The 20,421-nt window shown below is 41.3% G+C and overlaps 1 protein-coding gene across 2 annotated transcripts in view; it reads left to right on the top strand.

Annotated features, from left to right (window-relative positions):
* Nucleotides 1–20,421, top strand: part of BMPER (BMP binding endothelial regulator) — a 145,339-nt gene that overhangs the window by 60,133 nt on the left and 64,785 nt on the right. For both annotated transcript variants that reach the window (XM_040593549.1, XM_040593548.1), the window contains exons 7-9: nt 14,030–14,129; nt 17,441–17,550; nt 18,157–18,297. In XM_040593549.1, the coding sequence (XP_040449483.1) occupies nt 14,030–14,129; nt 17,441–17,550; nt 18,157–18,297 (351 nt within the window). The remainder of the gene's footprint in view (nt 1–14,029; nt 14,130–17,440; nt 17,551–18,156; nt 18,298–20,421) is intronic.

Raw genomic sequence — 20,421 nt, 5'->3', positions numbered from 1 at the left:
GGAGCAAAGGCAGGATAAATTGCAGAAAGCATGTAAGCAAACAGAGAAATTACAAAGCTTACAGGGCAGTCACTGTTGCAGTTTTGTTAAGCTGCTTCCCATTTGTTCCCTGGTTTTGTGTTACCTATTTAGATAACAAAGCTGCTCAGGCAAGAACTTGGTCTTTCAGCTTTTTTGTTTATGCTTGAAGCCCACAGCACATTGTTTGTACCTATGTGTATACAATACTTACTCTTACAGGAGAAGATCTGCACTGCCCCACTGCCAGGAAAACTGGGAGAATTTTGTCGTTTAGCAGCAGCACTTCATACAAGCACCTATAATGGATGTAGGCAGCTTTAAGGTCTCAGCTGATGGTGTGCCTTTTCTGGGATGTATTCCCTAGGTACAGTGCCATGCTGAGAGGTCAGTGTGGCCTGCAGGCAAGCCAGGAGTGGTGTCTCATCTCTGGCCAGCTCAAAATGGTGAAATAAGGAGATCTGTCAGCACCTCTATGTGCAGCCATGCTGGAGAGGTCTCACTGTCACTAAAACATGTAGGGTAACAACCTGAGCATAGTATGAAGCAAAAATAGACAGCTGTGGAGAAGAGCTGCCATTTGGGGTAGGAGAGGTTTTGGTTATTCAGCGTGGTTATTAATTTTTGTACCATTGAGTAGCGTACCTGGCTGCTTGCTGGTGGGCCAGGAAGGTATGGGTCTGCCAGTGCCATGCAAATGTCTTATGTGATCGCTGGGTCTGAGATGGCACAGGATAGTGTCATGTTTGTGAATTTTGCCCAGAGGGAAAACTTAGCTAGTGCAGTCCATTCTTACAGCTCTAATTTGCTCTAACTGGTCACTAACTGGAAGATGGTTTGTCTTGAATTGCTGATGGTTAGCAGCCACCTTCTCAGTGCTGTTTGTCCATTTGTCTGCTCATGGTTTGTTTGTACGTAATTACCCTTGAGTGATATTTTCTTTTGGCATGCATTTCTCTGGGAGGCAATGCGAGTACTGCAGAGCTCCTCTGTCAGGGAGGGTGAAGGTGTAGGAGGTGTTCTTTGTGCATATGTAGTGAGTAAGGTATAGGGCTTCCTCTGCCGTATCTACTAACAGTACTATGTGCATGATAAAAAGAACAACAATTACTGTACTAAATACATGGAAATGAATTATAGCATGCTAGCTGTGTGAGCCAGAAAGCTGGATTCCTTCTTAAATTCAGTAGAAAATGTTTCTTTGTGGTTTTTTTCATCTCTTTCTCTCCAGTAACCCCAGGAACTACATACAGCACTTTTGTACAGCACCTTGTAACTTTAGCAAATATTGATTCACAGAAGTGGAATAGTCAGGTGGAAAATTCCTTTCAGGGAAGAAGGCAAGCCTTCCTCATCCCGCAAGGAATGGGCTGTGGAAACCAGCCACTCTCTATACCTAATCAGACCTAACACGTGTAGCATCAATGACATGCTAATAAAACTGTCAGGCCTCGGGACCAGTAATTTACACTCATGTTTTTAGATTCTCTGTAAGAAAAAAGAAATTCTCTTAGTGGATGAAAAATGATGCGTGAATCTGTAAGGCTGTGCAGAAAAGAAGCAGATGCTGACATTTCTAGAGTTAATATTTTTCCCTTAAAAACACATCTGTCATCAGCCTCCACTTATAAGAGTGGAGGAGCACTTATCTAAATAAACATGGCAGCTGTTTTACATGATGGGTCTGTTTTTTGAAATAGTAAAAAATATCATATCATTTTGAAAGGTATAGCTACCATTAGTGGTAACTTACAATAATAGGTTGGAGTGTGTAGCTGTTCCCTGCTATGGAATAATTTCAAATGACACTTTCTCACATTATCAGCGAACCTCCCTGCAAGGCCAGCATGAGTAGAGGGAAGGTTAATAACTGGAAGTGCGTGCAGCTAAGAATACTGCAAATGCTGAAAACTTGCTGAGGAGAGAGTTGTAGATTGTAATCTCAGGAGCATGTTTAAAAAAATGAAGAGTAGGGAAAAAAAGACAAGAACTTTTTGAGAAGCAAATTATCAAAGTGCCTGTGGGATGAGGGTTACAATATAAATAATTCACATTTTTTCAAATGTCTTTGCTCTGCTAATTAACTTAACTTCTTTCCAGTTACTCAACAAATCCTACACATAAAAATGTATGATTCTGTTTCCTATGGGAATCTTTAATGAGTCACTTTACACTGATTTTAAGACCATTTTACATCATTAGACAGGTACAAAGGAGACTTAACAGGGCCGAGGAGAGACCTACCCTTGCAACCAAACCCAAATTTTATTTGCTTGCTTATTATCTCTCTTAGGGACTACTAAAGGCTTTTGATGATAAAGCAGAAAGCCAAATACAAGAATGCATTGTAATTTGCATTTCCAATTGCTTGTGGTGTGACCCGCATTTTTAGTCTTAATATGAAGTAAGTATTTGAAAAATTCTTCCTTTGTGGTATGTGCCCTCTTCATTAGGTTCTAGAAACATAATCCTTCTTTCCAGACGACCTAATACTTTCATATATATCTTTTCCTTTTTGACTGCTTGGTGGTGTTGCTTTATAAAGAGTGCCTTTGCTTTGGGCTGCACCTCTATTCTGAAGTGCTTTTGTTAGCAGGATGCTATTGGAAAGGTAGATAGAAGTGTTTCCAACTCCTGCAGCAGTTTTTTTGAATGAAGTTGCCCATGTGCTATGGCCTGACCATGGCCTATACATATGGCCTTTACAAAGATCTGAGGTATAAGACTGTCCAGTTTGTGAAATGTCATGTGAGCTTAGCTCAGAGAGAAGTGCCAAGCTGGTTGGCTTGCCATAACAGCTCTGATCCAGAGGAAGAAGAGCACAGGCCTTTAGGCAGGTGCCAGAAGAGCTGGCCTGGCCAAAATATAGCCAGCCCTGGCATGCTATAGCTGCCTAAATGGTTAAACCCATATTTCTGTAGGTTCTACATCATGCCTAAGCTGTCCCTGAGGAACCTATGATCTTTATAGATCTGGGCATCAGCCCTTTACAGATGCATTGCTGCCAATGAGAAGCCAGTAATTAGCAACAGGATCTCAGCCATAAATTAATAGCAGTAGCTGGATATGAACTTTATTGGGGAAAAAGTTGGAAGAAAAGACAGGGGAGACCTGAGTGTATGTCATGGGCAGTGCAGGGCTGTGAAGAAGGAACTGACTTCTTATGATTTCATCCACCCTCTGCCCATGCATATGCAGATGGTTTGCAAGCTAGGAAGGAGGGAAGAACCTTATTCCCCTACCAGTCTTGCTAGTCAGGTCTGGGAAGTGTCAGAATTTGCTGCTGATGCTTCTGTAAGTCATTACCCATGGAGAAATGAGGAAGCAGTAGAAGAACCGTAATTTGTAAATGGTTCCTAATCAAAGTGCTTCCCAAGGCTATTCCTGGAAAGCCGCAGATTCCTCAGCACTCCTTGCTCTGGCTTGTGTTTAAGACTAAATTTGTTACTTTCCCGTGATCACAGGTTGGAGTGTGCCCTACCTTTGAGTAAAGCCAAACCGTATCTCTGGGGAGAGACAGCTCTAGATAGTACAAAGCAGTGGAATCATACACTGTGGTATTAGGAATGTTACTAGGGCTAAGTAAAGTAGTGTTGGCCTACAGTGAGTCTCATCCTACACCACTGTAGGTAGACTGAGCTACCCTTGTGACTGTTTCAGTGTCGACACAGTTTCACAACCTGCTGGTTTCATAAAAATAGCCTAGTTTTCCTAAAACTTTACTTCCAAGAAGTACTCTGAATGAGCTGCAGTTTAGCACTTTCTCTTCCTAAAGTCTGCATAACACTTCAAAGTGTATTTTTAACTCTCTTTGCTAAGTGCTTAGGACAAACAGGATCTCCTGTTAATGAAAACCTTTGATGGATGCATTAAGGAAGCAGTGTGTATGTAATCCTATATTTCCTGAGGTTACCTCAGCAGTATACTTGAAGCATAACATTTAAGGAGGGTATGCGCATGCATAAAGGTCTTGTAAAAAGCTAGTAGTGTCCTTACTACTACTACAACAGTATGATTTATTTTACTATAAATTTCTACAGATATCTGCATGTTTTATTATCAGACCTTCAGGCAAGGGCATCCATAAACCATAGAAACAGCCAGCAAAGGAATAAGTCTCAATCTCTCCAATACCTCATTGCTCTGAATCACTGAAGGAGATTTGTTCTTTTTGCTTGTGAATAGAACAGTGACTTGGTGTGGTCTATTCTGGTAGGTTTTGACCTAATAACAGTTTTTCCAAATTCAGGTGTGTAGGCACCTTCTTCAAAATTGTGTGGTTTTTTCCTCTTCCAAGAACGACCCTGGTTGGCTTTATTCATGTCCTTGTTTATACATTTGCACTTCCAAAAAAATGAAGCTTCAAGCCATGCAATGAAATGACATTCATATTGTCTACAAGAAAGAGCCATACCGTTGAAAATTAAGCCTTTATTTTGTATCTAAATGCCAGATGTCAGGATTTGGGCATTTGGAAATTTAATTCACTGGAGTCTTGCAATTTAGTCCTGTAGATAACTCAAGGCGAATTATTTAAAACTAATGCTCTAAGGCAAAGCTGTGCGGATACATCTGTACAGTTTCTTGTCGTGACCAAGTATTTTAAAGAATGATGATGAAGTGAGAGTCAGAATTGTCACCTTTCTCAGGACCACAATGGTACTAGTATTCTGTGTGTGCAAGAAACATTCTGGGGACACTGGCGGGATTTAATAACTGTGTATCTCTCTGAACGAACTGTTCTGAAGGAAAAGCTGTTCTTAGAAGGGAGGCCAGTACTGCACTGTAATGTGGGAATTGGAAGTGGGGGTGAAGGTAGTTCACCGATACTGCCGAAGTGTGGGGTTTATAGAAGTACCATTTACTGTAGGACATAGCAAGAAGAGCTTGTAAAATAGTATCACAAAGCTTATGCTGCACAAAAAGAGCAGGAAAAAAAAAAAAAAAAAAAAGGAAAACCTTTGAGCAAGTTTGTCTTATGAAAAGCAAGTGCTATTTATATATATAAATATACTGTGGCAGTGACTATCATTTTGCAGGCATTGGGTTAGGACTTTGAAACATTATGCAAATGCACTGGTGGTGTATAAACAACTGTACACCCACTGGACTGTGCTTCATGTGTTCTTGATGCCAGTGAAAACAAAGCAGCCTCCAACTGATTCAGGGGAAAAGTCATGGCTGCAAGAAGCCAGGACCTGCTTTACAGAGCTACTGCTCTGCTTCTAATAACTGAAGTTAGGAAAGTCCCTTGGATTTAACCCTAAATGTGTTATTATCTGGGATGGGACATGAATAGGCTGAAGAAGCCTGTTAGTGGTTTTTAATAGGTTTTCTGGCCACAGACAGTTTCCAGCATAACATGTCTTATTGCCATTTTTCATAGAAACAGTTCTTTTGAGAAAAGAAATAAATGATCATGTGGGTCACAGCAAAACATCCATAGTCACTGGAGACCTCTGGTGTAACAGCTAAATTAGTCACAAATAGCTGAACTCTCTCCTGCAGTGGCATGCCAGAATCATTTCCTGGCCAATGTCTTTGCTTCCCTTCTGCTGTCCCCCAGAAGCTGCTGCTCTTTATTCCCAAGGTGGAGGAGAGCTCTGCCCCTTCCTGCAGTGTGGGGCTGCCCTCCTGGCCCCTTCCTGCTTACACGGTTATCTTGGCTCCGTTTCACCATTTTTCACCATTGCCCTGGGCAACTTCTGGGACTTTTGTTCAAAATGCTGTCATCCAAAGTGGACTGAAAATCAATGGAAAGACTCCAACTGATTTGTATGACCTTTGACGCAGTCCTTGCCTACATCCTGCTTTTAAATCCACCTCTTCCACCAGGTGTGTGTCTTCTAACCTCCAGCATTATAGAATGGCATTGTGCTATAGTGAGGGCTGTACAGCCCTACATCCCTACCCCTGTTTTCCATAGCAGTGTTCGTAGAGATGACTTGGCATGTTTGAGTGTGCCCTGTGCAGCAACTGGCAGGGGAAGTATAGCCTGTAGAAGGATGTCTGGTTTATAGAAAACACCAAGACGTGTGGAGGGTACATGCAGTTGTACCGTGAGTGCAGCATTTCTGTTAAGTAGCTCTCTGTTAATAAAAAGCTGGTTTTAACTTCAGGAGTCTGAACCCTTTGGATACTGCTACCCAGCATGGACTATATAAGGTGCATTGGCAGTAATCAGTTTAATGTGAGCTGCAGCAAAGAAGAGAGTTTGATTAGTAAGTGTGTGAAATGGCAGCAAGTAATGGAGGTGACGTGAAAGGATTCAGACTAGAGGAAAAGCTGGATTTGAGATGCTGGCCAATAATCTGCATGCTGAAAGCAAGAACTATGAGCATTAGGCATCGCTGGTAAAATTGAGAAAATGAAGATAACTTTCTAGATGCTTTTTTGCTGGGAAAAATATTCTGAGAAGTGATGCTCTGCTGCTGGGAACAGTGCCTGGGAGAATTAAGCAGCCCACAGAGGTGTTTGAGGTGTAGCATGAATCCAGGCATCTCTGAGCTATGGAAAGATACTGTCGATTTTTTTAACTCACTATCAGCTAGCAGAAGAAGGAGTAGGCACTTATATTAGAGTTGAAAGCTTTGCCTTTCTGCATGTAACTTTACAGATGTTAAGGAGTACCTAACGAAAGACAAAATAATTTGTGGGACACATTATGTCTGCTTGCAGGAGAGATTTATTGAGAGAAACAGGTCTATCCCTGGAAAAGCCTGAGTTCTTGAGGAGTCCAGGAGAAGGATTAATAAGATAAAAGTTTCCAAAGCAGAATAAGTATGTAGGCTCCAGCTGAAAGCATCCAGCACTCAGGGTAGTTGCAGGCCAGTCTGGAACACAGGTATCTTGAATCTGCATAGGTACTGGGGAAAAGAAAACAGGAAAGCGAGGAAGAAAAATGCCTCATCTCATGGGAATGGTGCAATGGGTATGGACACAGATCTGTTTTATGTCCCATTGCCCCTGCTAACCTAGGAATAGAGATATTGTTCCAGGAGCAGCAGAAGTAATGAAGTTCTGTTTCTATGGATGTGTGGCCCTTGCTCCTTTATCTGCCCTAACTGCAATAATCTGAGTTTTCCTGCAGTGCAGATGACACAAGCACCAAGCAAAAAGCAGGAGGTGTGGGAGATGTTGCCTGGACCAGCTTCTGCCTGACACTGGGATGCTTTCCAGTGTCCTTTCTGGGAAAGAAACTGGGCCCTGCTGTCTGCAGCAATCTGGTTTTGACAAAACTTGCAGGAACTTCATGTCCTTGAGATCTCAATGCTATTTCGATTTTTGCTATTTTATGTCTATATACCTTTTTCAGAGGAGTCCCTCGATCATCTGTGGCTGAGGCTGATGAGGGATTCACAAGCCACAGGTGTGCCCAGTTTGTGCCTGCATAAGCCTTCTTTCCTTAGGAAATCAGCCTGAAAGGGGAAAAGTACACACCGTGATTAAACCTTTCATGGCTTCCAGGTGAAGAGGGGCTATTTACAACATCACTTTCAACAGAGCCAAGAGCTCACTGCATAAGCCCTGGAGCCCAGAGGGTTGCTGGCTGTTCAGCTGCTTGACTCTGTAGCTAGGCTGGTGGGTCAGCAAGCGATTTGATTTCAGCCGGATTGTGAAGCCAGATGCAATATAATCCCAGCAATCCTTCTGCAAAGCGCTATTAGACAGGAGAAATATGACCAAGTGCTGGTTGCACTGAGTCCCCTGGCTGAGAGCAGAGCACCACCTGACCTTCCCCAAGGAGCCCTGCTGCAGTTCCAGCAACTGTGAAATTTTAGGAGCAGTGTCTCTGCCTGTGCATACTTAAAGCAAGCTACTGTGCAACCTAACATTTCATTTTCCAGAATGTTCCCTGTCACCCAAGGCCAAAAAATACACTGGTTCTCCACCTCCTCTTACAGGAGAGTTGGTGCAAATTGTGTTTCAAAACTTGAAAGAACCAGGACCAGCAGCTCCCCAGCAGTCCAGTTTCAAAGTGGAGAGCTATACCCCAGCACAGTGTACTTCACTCTCTAGGAGGATGCTGTGATATTTCAGCAAATGCAGCACACCACTTCCTTCTGGAAAAGAAAAAAATTCTTTCCTTCATCTAAGCAATTCCAGGAAATGTGGCTCTTGAGAAGTGGAATAGATGGCAAGACTGGATTGGCTTGGCACTTAAGACGAGTCACTTTGTACACATGGTATTTGGTTGATGGAAAGCATGACAGTGTTTAGAAGCTTCATCCTACCATAAATTACTAACTAATGGATAATTTAGTTAATTCCTCTGCAGCTGGATACAACCACATACGGATTAACTTCCAAAAGAATGAGGTTCCTGGTTTTAGGTCAAGATGTTCTAACTGTGACACTTTGTAACCATGCTTGCAATTTGCTAGGAGCTTGGGGACATTAATTTACATTAATTAATACATTAACAATAAGTTACATTAATCAAGCTTTCTTATTAATACAGCTTGTTTATGACATAAAGAGTACACCTAACTACTTGTATCATAAGGATGCACATGGAGGAAGAGGTGTAGAGTCAAACTTTTACCTGCTAGAAACTGGTGGAGTTTTTAAGCCTCCTCTTGGCTGTATCAAGGAATGCTTTTGTAGCAGACTTGAGAGAAATTAATGGGAAAGGATAGTTTAAGAATTGTGCCTTTGCTTTGCCCAGAGTTTTGCTCTAGAAATTTATTCATAAGAGTCTTTCATCTTATCATATGTAATCTATATACATTTTGGGTAATTTTTATGACATTTAAGACAGTAATTTGTATCCACACCGATCTGCATGATCTGGTATTAAAATGAAGGTGAGCTCTTTAGAGTATTTGCTGCCCATGTGGTTCTTAGGACACCACTTTAGACTGTCACTAGGACCGCTTTCTAAAGCCTTCCTATATCAGTGATATCTCAGCAAATAGGATTTGAGATCTAGATCGGCGTTTAAAAATCTAACACACACGAGACAGTATAAATACCTGCAGTTTTGAAATGAAGCTCAAGACTTCCCTATTCTGAATTTTATCCAATACTTTCTAAAGAGGCATTTTTAAAATCCTAGTCTAGACAACAGATCACGGTGCAGGGATGTGGGAAGCTCTGGCTTGTCCGTCTGTCTGTTTGCTGAACTGATTGATGTGCTCTTTGCTTTTATGCTGAGAACTGTTTTACTACTTTGTGCATTTCCTAAAAACCTTCTTCCTCCCATGACCCTTTCAGGGAACTCTCACTGTATATAACACCACTGTTTCGGGGACCCTCAAATACTGTGTAGGGGTGAGGTTACTTCCAGAGGCTGTCTGCCACGCACTGTATCTGCATTCTTACATGAATCAGAGTGTATTTCATTTGATTTGGGAGGGAACAACTATTTTATTTCCAGATTAAACCCACACTCTAAATACAGTGTCCTCTCATTTTTGTCCCTGAAGTCTACTTCCATGATACATGAGGGATTGTACAATTGATTGTAAACTCAAGGTATGGGTTTACAAGTGTGTGATTCCAGGAGCATTTTGAAGATGTTTGCATAGCACATGTTTCTGACCTCTTTTGTGTATTTAGCACATGTCTGAGAGTTTGTGGAAGTCTTTACTATCACACAGTAGTTAATATATTAGACAGAATTCCTGTTGACCAACAACTGTATGCAAGCCCATACACTATCCAGTTTACGCAGGAAGCCTTATACACATCAGCGAATGTGGTGGAGTGAAATAGGAGTCCTAGTATGCTTTAATCTTTTTTTTTTCCAGACTGATAATATTCATCATTACATGAATCTCAAATGATATGTCTCTCTCTTTATCAGCAGATTTCTATTCATTGCCTTTATGCCATAGCTGTCACAAAAATTATAATGTCTCTTAATATGTCCATAGTGTCTGTAGTCACCTCCACTTGCACTAGAGCAGTTGAAGACAAACAGTCATAGAGTTTTGTGTTTATTTGGCTTATTTTGCCAGTGGCATGGGGCAGACTTGCTCAGTAGTGACCCTGTTGAACTTCCAAAGGTATTTGTCATGCTGGTGGTGTAAAACCTTTATTCATAGCTGGAGACATCCTTGAACATCTGTCTTAGTTCTTACAGCAACCCCTGCTGAGGTGACAGTATGTGTCTGACCTTGCTCTAAATATCTGGAATATGTATCCTGCAGTTGAGAGAAATGAAATTTTGATATTTCTTTATGGTTTGGTTTTGTTTTGTTTTTTCCCCTGTAAGGATAGCCTCACTGGTGACAAATAAAACCTTTCACACTTCTTCTAGAATGAAAGTTAAAAGTAAATGCCTACAATCCACTGCGGGCTGAATCCTAATGCCAGAACTTAGACAAAATATTCTGCAAAATCAATGGAAATTTTACTTCTGTTGGAGGATTAGCAGAGTCTTTCAAGCACAAGGTGAACATAAGGCAAAACTAGGGAGGAATCTTTTTCAGATGATTTATAGTTTCACTAAAGCACAGAGATAAATCCTGAAAGTAAAATGGAAAATGAGATGCCCACAAGAAACATGGTTCTTGATAATACTGAAGTTAACCTTTAGCATTAAATAACATACATATAAAATATTATTAAGTTTAGATATGCTCATTGTCAGTAGCAAACAAATTGGGAGTATGGAAACCTCTGTTCTGAGATTTCCTAAGTGCTTTCAAAATCTGCTTGTGGCAAGGGCAGCTCTGTTGTTGATGGTCACTGTTCTCACCCTAATGGTAGATGAAGCTCAAGGCTCTTGAAGATGAGTTGCAGCAGGCTGCCAGCCTTTGGAGAGTTTTTGGACAGACAGTTTTTTCTGCAGACATTTTTCCCTCCGTCTGCCCTAGCACACAGGCTGCATACGTGCTGTGCACCAGGCATGTGGGTAGCCTGCCCAGAAACTGCACTCTGTCCCTCATCCAGTGTCTCCAGTGAAGTCAGCCACAGCCTGGATGGGCGCGTCTCTCAACTCTGCCAAGTTTCTTGTGTCCTTATTGAACAGTGAAGTATCATAGTCAAGGTAGGAGCTTAGCAGAAGTGGATGGGTGGGTAGCTAGACCAGCTCGATGCTTTAATTTTAGGAAAGACTCATTATCTGTCTTTCTCAAAGATGGACCTTTCATGGGAGAGTTAGAAAGTGCTATTTCATCTTCTCTTTTCCATCTCTTGAGGAAGCTGCTGAGATAACACCTCAGCCCATAACACCCTCTGAGCCGATGCTGGGGAGCCTCTTGCTCTGTTTTGCAGCTACAAAGTGGTGGCAGGAGTTTCAGTGGTTTTGTTTGTCTCTGAGGTGAAAAGTGAATCTTTTCATTGTAGGCTGTAGCTTTCTTACAAATCTGTTACCTCCAGAGGACTGTGGACTGCAGCAGCATCCCCTGATTAAGGCTTCACATTAGCTATTGCTCAAGGATTTATTTGCTTAGCTCTTGAATAGCATTTCTCACAGGAAGCAGATGTCATTTGTACTTTATTGGTCTGTGCTGGCTTCCAGTTCAGGTTTGATTTTACTGGAAGGTGCTGCTTTGGACCTGGAATATTCTGGCTGCCTGGGAGATGTTATGCTTAACAGGGAAATGTGAGCTAAAAGCTGTAGATGTAATTGGGAGGTGGAGGAGGCAAGGTGTTTACTGTGCAGTTCCCACCCTGGCTTAGGCCATCCAGAGCCAATCTTTTTACTCTCCAGAGTTATTTTTTCCCTTGATTTTTTTGTTGAACTTTTGTTGCACTGTTTTTTCTACACGGCTCTATTCCATGCAATTTAAAGCACTGGCAGCACTAGTTAATAGTGCTTTGAAAGCTGGTATTCTGAATGCGTTGTGTGGTTTGAATTGCAATGACTGAGGCTTTTAAGAAAACAGGAATATTGTGTAGGTTTTGATATTTCCTTATAGTGCCCAATAAGCTCTCTGTCTAAGCTCTGTAGGGCAAGTAGAATTACTCTTATTTAAATGCTACAGGTTGATTTGTTTCAGACTGTCTTTGAACTTGCACCCTAGCATGATATTCAAGCCTGGAAGCACCTATCTGGGACAGCAGCAAGTTAGCTAATAGTTTGGTGTTAAAAAGCAGTGCTACAGCTGGAAGCAGGAGTAGCAGTAGGCTAAAGAGAGAGATGCAACTGTACTACTTTGTTTTGTGCAGAGGAGAGGCCAATAGAAGAGGTAAAAAAGAAGCTATAAACAAAAGGCTGAAATGAAGAAATATTTTACATTATCCATTCTGTATTTTAAAAAATATCTGTACAACAGGCTGCAAAGGCAATGTCTCAATAACGTGCTAATCCTGAGCTTTGATTTAATCTGTCAGAGAACCCAGACTCCAGAGCAGTTCCACAGAGGCATAGGATATGTGAGTCTTAAATACAGAAGCAAGGTTGCAAGAAAGGACCGGTGGTTTATCTTCCACGGTTGTAACCCTGATCCTGTCACCAGGTTGTCTGAGGTCTCCATGCCCTACTTTCCCATTTGTTGAATTGTCACCGAAGTTTGAACTTTGTCTTCTCTTAGCCTTTTTCCCTGGGCTGAATGACGGCACTGCTTCAGAGAGCCCTCTTTGGTATTTTCTCTTTCATTCTGCACCTGTGTCTCCTCTCACAGAGCTATTCCCTGAGCATCATAAGGAACATCAGCGAAGAATTCATTTAGTTTTGTCAAGTTGCTGGTCTGACCCTTAATTTAGAGCAGTCATTTCAGCCTACAATAAACTCTGTGTTCCTGCATGCTGCAGTGAAAGAATTACGAGCAGTCCTTAGCCATGTGCATTCAGGATGCTTTGGTAGCCCCACGGGACAGGTACACTTCAGTGCCTGAAAACTCATTGTAGAATGGGGGTACAGTCAGTATGTTGTTTTCTGTATAATAGTGTTATGCGGGTCTGCCTGTATGTAAAAGCTTTTACATGATTCACTGAGGCCATTAGGAGTGGAATGGCATACCATCATTTTAGGCACAGAGCTCTTCAAAATGAACGGCTTTTTCCATCTTTCCCCGGGGAGCCCTGAGAGGCATCCAGCGTGTAGGTGGGAGGAGACTGTTCATAAGTCTTCCATCACGGCATCCAGGAACACAAAGCTTATTGTTGGGATGAGCCTGCAGCTCTGAGTGATAAACAAGGCAGGCAGTTGGATGAAAAGGGCTGACTTCCCTTGTTGAGACAAAGGCGGACTGATTTTTAAAGTTTAACAACCTGGACCTCTCATAAGCATATGCATCACATGTTGGCAGAGGGTCCAGAGCTTAACACAGTATTCTATAAGCACAGTGAAGTAATCAGGCAACAGAGCAGAATGAGAACAAAGATCACTTGCCTGATTTAATCTTAGACGTACATATATTGTGCTTTCCTCTTTGCTGTGCTTTTTGCCTCTCTCTTTCTGATATTTATTGATACACTAGGATATATCCTGTCCAGGTTGCTTATTTTTTCTGTTTTCCCCCCACATTCATTCTCAAAATTTCATATGCCCTCTTGGTTTTCAGTCTTCTGAAGAAAGCAGACCTTCCGGGTTTACATAGTTGGACTCTAAGGCTAACAAGAATGTGCTTTCTTAAGTGATTTTGGCTTATTTGGTTTCTGAGGTCACGAGCATAGTGGAAGAACACCTGCTCTCATCTTGCTTCAGCACTTAATCCCTGTCCCAGACAAGCCTAGAAGGGCATGGCACAGGAGGTGAAGAATAATGTAAAAAATTGCTCAATAACTTGTTTGAACATCCGGAAGGGTTCATGGATAATGATTTTATTCTCCCTGGTTTTCTCATATCCACCAAGAAATATTGTTTCTTCAGCTATTACATTCATTGCTTGAAGGAATTAAAAAATATGAATAATCCAAGGTCTCTGCAAGCAATATAGAAAGTGTTGAAGGACAGTTGTACGCATTCCTTTTATGCCTGATGCAAGCAGAAATTTCTGTTGGCAAATACTGCTTTGGCTAAGGTTTTCAAGACTTGTTACCCGTCTGTGTGGGTGTGTGCATGTCTACTTGACATTTTGCTTTGGTTTTTTTTCTAACTGAGCCTATTTTCCTTCAGGGTGGAAGGACACAGTGCATCCAAGAAGTCTGCCCCATTCTTTCATGTCCCCAGCACCTAAGTCACATTCCTGCTGGACAGTGTTGCCCCAAATGCTTAGGTGAGTAGTTTTTTTTTCCTGGGAATTTTGTAATTAATATGATATGTTTCTGCGTAGCATCTCTTATACCAGTATTTTACAATACTGGTAAATTCTGGGAGGTGGAAGAGACAGTATTGCTCAGTGGAGTTTATAATCTACAGGTTTTAACAGGTACTCGGTGTCAGTGTGCAGGGTTGTGATGGGTGGTACTAAGCAAGCACCTGCAGAGAAGCATTTGAACAGAGACTTGCTGGCTGGCTTAGAGAGACAAATATAGAGATGTTTCCCACCTTCACTGCATATTTTACAAAGAATGTTGAGGTGGGAGGAAATATTTTGCTGGAGTTTGCCACAAGAAAAAGGCCTCACCAGCTCATATTTTTATTCAAGTGTGCATTTGCATTCTTGTTTTTGAGGAAATGCAGGTCAGAGGAAACTTCTGGACTGAAACTGCATTCTTAGATGCTGTTTACAGAGAGGCCAGGGACCCAGGAGTCTGCTTCATGGTTGCCTTCTTAAGGTGGAATCACAGTTTCAGCCAGGAATATTTTCAATTACGTCTTTCCGACACATTTTAAAGGATTAAGTCACTGACCTCTAAGAAGGGCAAGTTCTTCCAAGCCATGCCAAGGAAGGCAGTGACTTATGACCTTATTTCGCTCTTCCCAAGTCCACAGATCCCACAGGTTAACATTCCTCAGCATGTATCCCTCTCATCCTACCAAGTACCTTAGTTTTAATTTGGTCTATGAAGTCGTAACTCACTCTGGAAAATTTTCAGAGCTGATAGCTCCCAGTTTTTCAAGAGAAACACTTTGTCCTTTTAACTATATCTTTACTAATACCCAAATCCTATTTCCAGAGCCAGGTTAGGGGAACAGAGAGGTCTAGCTTTGGAAACAGCAAGCCATAGAGAGTTCCAGCTTCTCATAATACTTTAACATCTTTAACTGTTTGAAACAAACCTGAATTTATTTATTTAGTTAGTTATTTTGTAATTGAGGCATGCTATAGATAAATATCTGCCTGGAACATTTAACCACGTCACCAGAGAGTAATACAGGAGAGGAATTAAATGGAGAGGAGAACAATCCAAACATCAAGCTTCTATTTTGGCTGAAGGCATTTTTCCTTTCCTTCTGTAAACTACGCTTGTCCTCTCTACTCTGTGCTTTCCCAACCGGGCCTTCACCTCCTTGATCTGGGCATTCAAAACCCAGCTTTAATTTTTCACTGCTTCATGGGGATTTTTCTACAGATTCTTTTTTCCCTCTTAGAAATGTCTGTAAATGCATTTACTATATAATAATGATTTCTATTTTATGTGGTCTTTGCTCTGAAGTATGTCATGTATCTGTGAATAGATAATGTCTGTTCACAGGGAAGTGTTGAAAGTTTTGGAGTGGAGGTAGAGCCAAGGGAGGTGTAGAACACTGCATGGCAATTGGGAAAGAGAAACACTTTCAGGGATGCTGAGGCATGGTTTTTAAAGTATCATATGGAGGACCTCCCTGCAATTGAATTCCTGATGCTCAGCATATATAGCTCAGAAGAATGATGTGGACTCTACTGGGACTTGAGTTATTAGTTTAGCTAGTGTTTGTGAGCCAGAAAAGCTGACCATTAAGCCAATATCTTTACCACCACGTCTTTTAAAGTGGTAGCTCCTTTCTCAGTGTTTTTTTTACCAGCTATTTGAACCGGGTTGGCCACCTGGAATTGTGCTGGGTGGTTTGCAAGGCATGGCAAGAGGCTGTAAGACAGAACTGGGCTTTTGTTCACTTGTTGATGTAAGTTATGCAATTGAAGTCCTGGCCCCACATATAGCAATAGAAGTGTTATTACAGGCAGGACTACAGCTAGGCTTTGCCCATAAGTGATGCATGTATGTAGACCAGTTCCTTTTAGGGCTACTGAGCATCCTCAACTGATTTCATATGTCAGTCCTGCAAGACAAATTAAACCTTTTCAGAAAGATGCACATAAAAGGAAGGCTGGTTGTGCAAGCACAGATTAGTCCAAGGTAGTTAATTTGCAAGAGAGAGATGTTCAAATTGTCTTTAACTGAACAATAGCAATTATTTCTTAACTTCTGTTTAATAGTTAATTTAACATTAATTTGTAAAAACTCAATGCTAATCCAATGGATTTTGTTGTGTGCATATCCTTTTTTTTTGCTTGTATCTCAAAGTAAAATGGAACCATTATCTTTTAAGCTGTTCTACATTTATCAAGAATTATCAAAAAAGGAAGGAATTACAATGTGTCAAGACCTGGTGGTTTGAGAGCTAAAGTATTGACCTAGTACTTACTGACCTACTGCATGTACTTACAGTGGCCGTTCCCTACCTTGGAATTGATGCCTATTTAACATCAGACCTCAGAAATTATAAGCTGGGAGACTGGCAGCCACTCATAAAATAACTTATTAGCTGGCTGCCACCAAAAGTAAACAGGGGAGGGTATTCAAAACCAGGAAGATAAATACGGTGTTTTTATGAAGAGCTCATGTTCATGTGTCATAACGGTCACTTGTGTAAAATAACCTGCTGGGAAAGAAGCTGAGGAATAACAAAAGCTTGCAGAACTGCAAAGTGTGTTGCAGCTTGGATTTGAAAGTGCTTGCAGGATTGCAGGGCTTCAGGAAGGATTTGATATTGGTGCTGCCTTCCCTGTGTAGTGCTCTAAACCTTGCCTCACTCCCATGAAACCCAAATATTTTATGGGTTATGGAAACTAAATATCTTGTGTTGCCCTCAATCTGCTCATAAACGATGCAAATGCATGTATTTCTTGCAGCCTTGTGTGAAAACAGTACACCAAGCTATCTTAAAGAGACCAGACAACACCTGTGGCTTTTTTGCATCAGTGTCACTGAGTTGCTTTAGTTTGGCTGCTGTGAACCCCTGAGGTAGATACGCTAAAACCAGTTAAGGCTGCTTTATTTGATAAGTTATTGCATTAAGTTAAAGGCTGTTTAAACTAGTCTAAGTGTACCTACCCTAAGAGTTTGCAGTGCTTAGCTTTTATGCCTTTAGCTGCACTGTGCACTTTATGGTGAGAAGGAGAAGAAGGATTTTTGCAATATAAGCATGCCATAAATCATATTTATTTTCCCTCCCACGGTAGAATTTGTACAGATGAATGTGTGCTAGAAGAACAGTCAGCTGTTAAAAGTACCTATTTTTTTCACACCAAAATGGAAATACATAGCAAATTACACATTGCACATTAATTTGGTCTGGTGACAATAAGCCCTACTATTTTTGTTGACGATATGGCATCTTTTCAACCACATTCTGTTTCTATTACTGTTTATTTATATTCAGGACAGAGGAAAGTGTTTGACCTCCCGTTTGGAAGCTGCCTCTTTCACAGCAATGTGTACGATAACGGATCCTCGTTTATTTATGACAATTGCACAATGTGTACATGTAAGGTAAGTCCATAATTGCTTTGGTATTGTGTGCTGCTGGTTCTCTGGCTTAGCAGTAATTTGTAGGCTGTGGAACTGTAAGCCCCGATACTGTTCTTCTTTGGCATCTTGTGTGGTCCTTGAGAATCTGATCTGAAGAGCATTTGCACTAGGAAAGTTTAAAAAGTTACTGACTGCCGCAGCTGAGACATGGTGCCTGACTGTGTGATGCAAAATGAAGTTACTCAGATTGCATGATCCTCCTTAAGTTTGCATTACAGTGCAAGATTTTCTAAATGGTGAATTACCACATCTCTGCTGAAAGGCAGTGATTTCTTTCACTGTGACCACTTGCACTTTTGCATCTAGGCAGAAAAATTAGCGTCACCAAATCAGTCAGATTTTGCAGGCCAACAGAAGTAAGAGCTGGGCTTTAGCCTCACAAACCATGGAAGATTCCATAAATCTGGTAAATATTTTTTTTTTCTCTGAGCTGACCTGTTCACAGCAGCTGGGCCATAGCTTGGGCGGATGCAGTAACTGAGCAAGCAGAAATGTTATGGTAGGGACACACAGGAACACAGACATCTTGGTGATGATTTGATGATTTCCTCTTGTCCTTTTGCCTAGGATTCAACAGTGCTGTGTAAGAAGAGGTGCTTACTGCCCGGTGAATGCAATAAAAAAAAAGACCACTGCTGCAAGGAGTGTGTCTCCTATATCTTTCCTGAGGAAGTGAAAGTGTGCAAGTTTGGCAATAAGATCTTCCAGGTAAAGTGTCAGGTGGCTCAAGAATAGATGCCATTGTAACAGCTGAAACAACACGAATTTACTGTAAATTAGTATTGTGGCTTTTTTAGCAGAATCCTCACCAACCTGGTTGATGATGGAACAACTCAGAGCCGAAGTTTTTCAAAATTTGCCATCTGCTGGGTTTGTTTTTTTTGTGAGTTAGTGTAAATTCTGTTGATACACAGCAGTTAAAGATAAGTTGCTCCTTCATGTGACATGTTTTCCTCTTCTCTGCTTGCAGAGATTCAAGCTGCTGTTTCATGACAAGTAATGCATTTTTAGTAAGAGGTAGTAATGCTCTGCTTTCCCAAACAAACACTGAAATTCATGGGGAAGATATTCTGAGTAGTACATAGGCTTTATCTGCTGATCCAGAGTCTCTTCCACAGCTGAGCCAAGAGGAGCTTTGTGGAGTTCATCTTGGCTGCAAGTTACACATCTTGATTTACTACATTTCATGTCTCTGCTAAGGACAGCACCCCTGACATCTTATATGTAATAACTGTTATCTCCTGCACTCTCACCCAATGTTTTCAAATCACAAGGGATTCCCTGCAGAACACTTCTGCTATTGCTGAGACCCTGTTTGTTTTTCCAAGTGGTGCGGCTTTTTTCACACTGGGTCAGAAAAAGATTCTGTCACCTCCTGGGCCATCTGTGAATTAAGAGACCCTTGAATCAGATCAAATGTTAAATCCTTTGCAAATACTTGGTTTGCTCAGCCAGAATTGCTTTCCATTTATTCCATCTTTTGTGTACATAGCCAAAGTGTTTATTCTGGAAATTACATGTGAACCTACTGTATGCTGAGACTATACTCCATCTGATTGGCACTTTCACACTGGTGCTATTGTGCTTCAGGAACAAATGCCTGCTTCTTAGGCACCCAACTAAAATATTCTGCTTCTTGTGAAGATTTTATTATATTACTAAGTATTATATGGAGTGAGAAAAAGTAACGAGACAGTACACCCATTTCTGGCCTTGTGTGCAAAAAGGCAAATCCAGCATCACTCAGTCGAAGTTAATGGTCTAACACAGGTAGGACGGGCACAGCGAATGTGTTTTTGTACTCCTGCGCAAAAACAGCTGTGAGACGAAAAAATCAAGGTAGCTGCATGCAGTCAGCTGGGATATATTCTGTTACCGTAGCAGTCATTAGAGGCCCACAAGAACATGTGCTCCATCAGGAACACCAGGCAATTGTAACATGGCCTGGAAACAAAAGGCAGGGGAGAGACACAGCCTTCGACCAAGCACGCTGTGCTGAATAAGTTAGGCTCCTTGGTATTTCAGATTTAGTCTGTTTTTCTCGCTGGTCAGAACGTCATGTTGAGGTGGGCACGTAATTGTTCACAGCTGTCTGGTTGGACTGCCTGTTCCTGTCAGGTCTATCCTCACCCTTCTTTCATAGCAGCCCTCTAAACAGAAAACATGCACGTTTTGGCTCTAAGCGGGCTAGCACAAGACTGTAAGTGGGTGAGACAGAATGTTTTAGGAACCACACTTGGCAAACGCAACACTATGTAAAAACGATCCAGGGCAGTTCCACAAGCAATCCTTCCCAAGTAAGTGGGGACAAGACTATGAGGCATATTTTGCTCTGCACCTAATACTTTAAGAGCAATATGTAGACTGTCTTACCTGCTTTGCATTGGAGAAGTTCCGCACTGTCTTCTAAACATTTTCAGATGTTTAGCATATCAAGTATCTATGAAAATGCTGTAAGTAATCTAAATTAGAATTCATTTTTCAGCCATTCCTGTCCTAAGTCAAAATGATGCTGCATCTGGGAATAAATTCACTATATGCTGACATCTTAATCAAATACTTTCACGTGCAACAACTTAAAGACGTCACTCAACCCAAGGAAGCAGGTTTTTCTAATTATATGAGCTTAAATGAAAATTCGTGGTAGGTGTGATCACATCTCAGACACATACTGGAGAGAAAACAACGCAAATAATCAGGACACTGCAAATATGCAAATATGATTTGGTTAGCCTTGGAAAAATTAATTTCTGACCTAGAGGACCAAAGGGAAGAAAACCTGGCTGAATTTGATCTTTGTCTTTAATCTGGCTGGCCATGGACAGACACCTC

The sequence above is a fragment of the Falco naumanni genome, chromosome 4 (assembly GCF_017639655.2).
Source record: "Falco naumanni isolate bFalNau1 chromosome 4, bFalNau1.pat, whole genome shotgun sequence".
In the NCBI taxonomy this organism is placed as follows: Eukaryota; Metazoa; Chordata; class Aves; order Falconiformes; family Falconidae; genus Falco; species Falco naumanni.
This window is presented reverse-complemented; position numbering and strand designations above follow the sequence as displayed.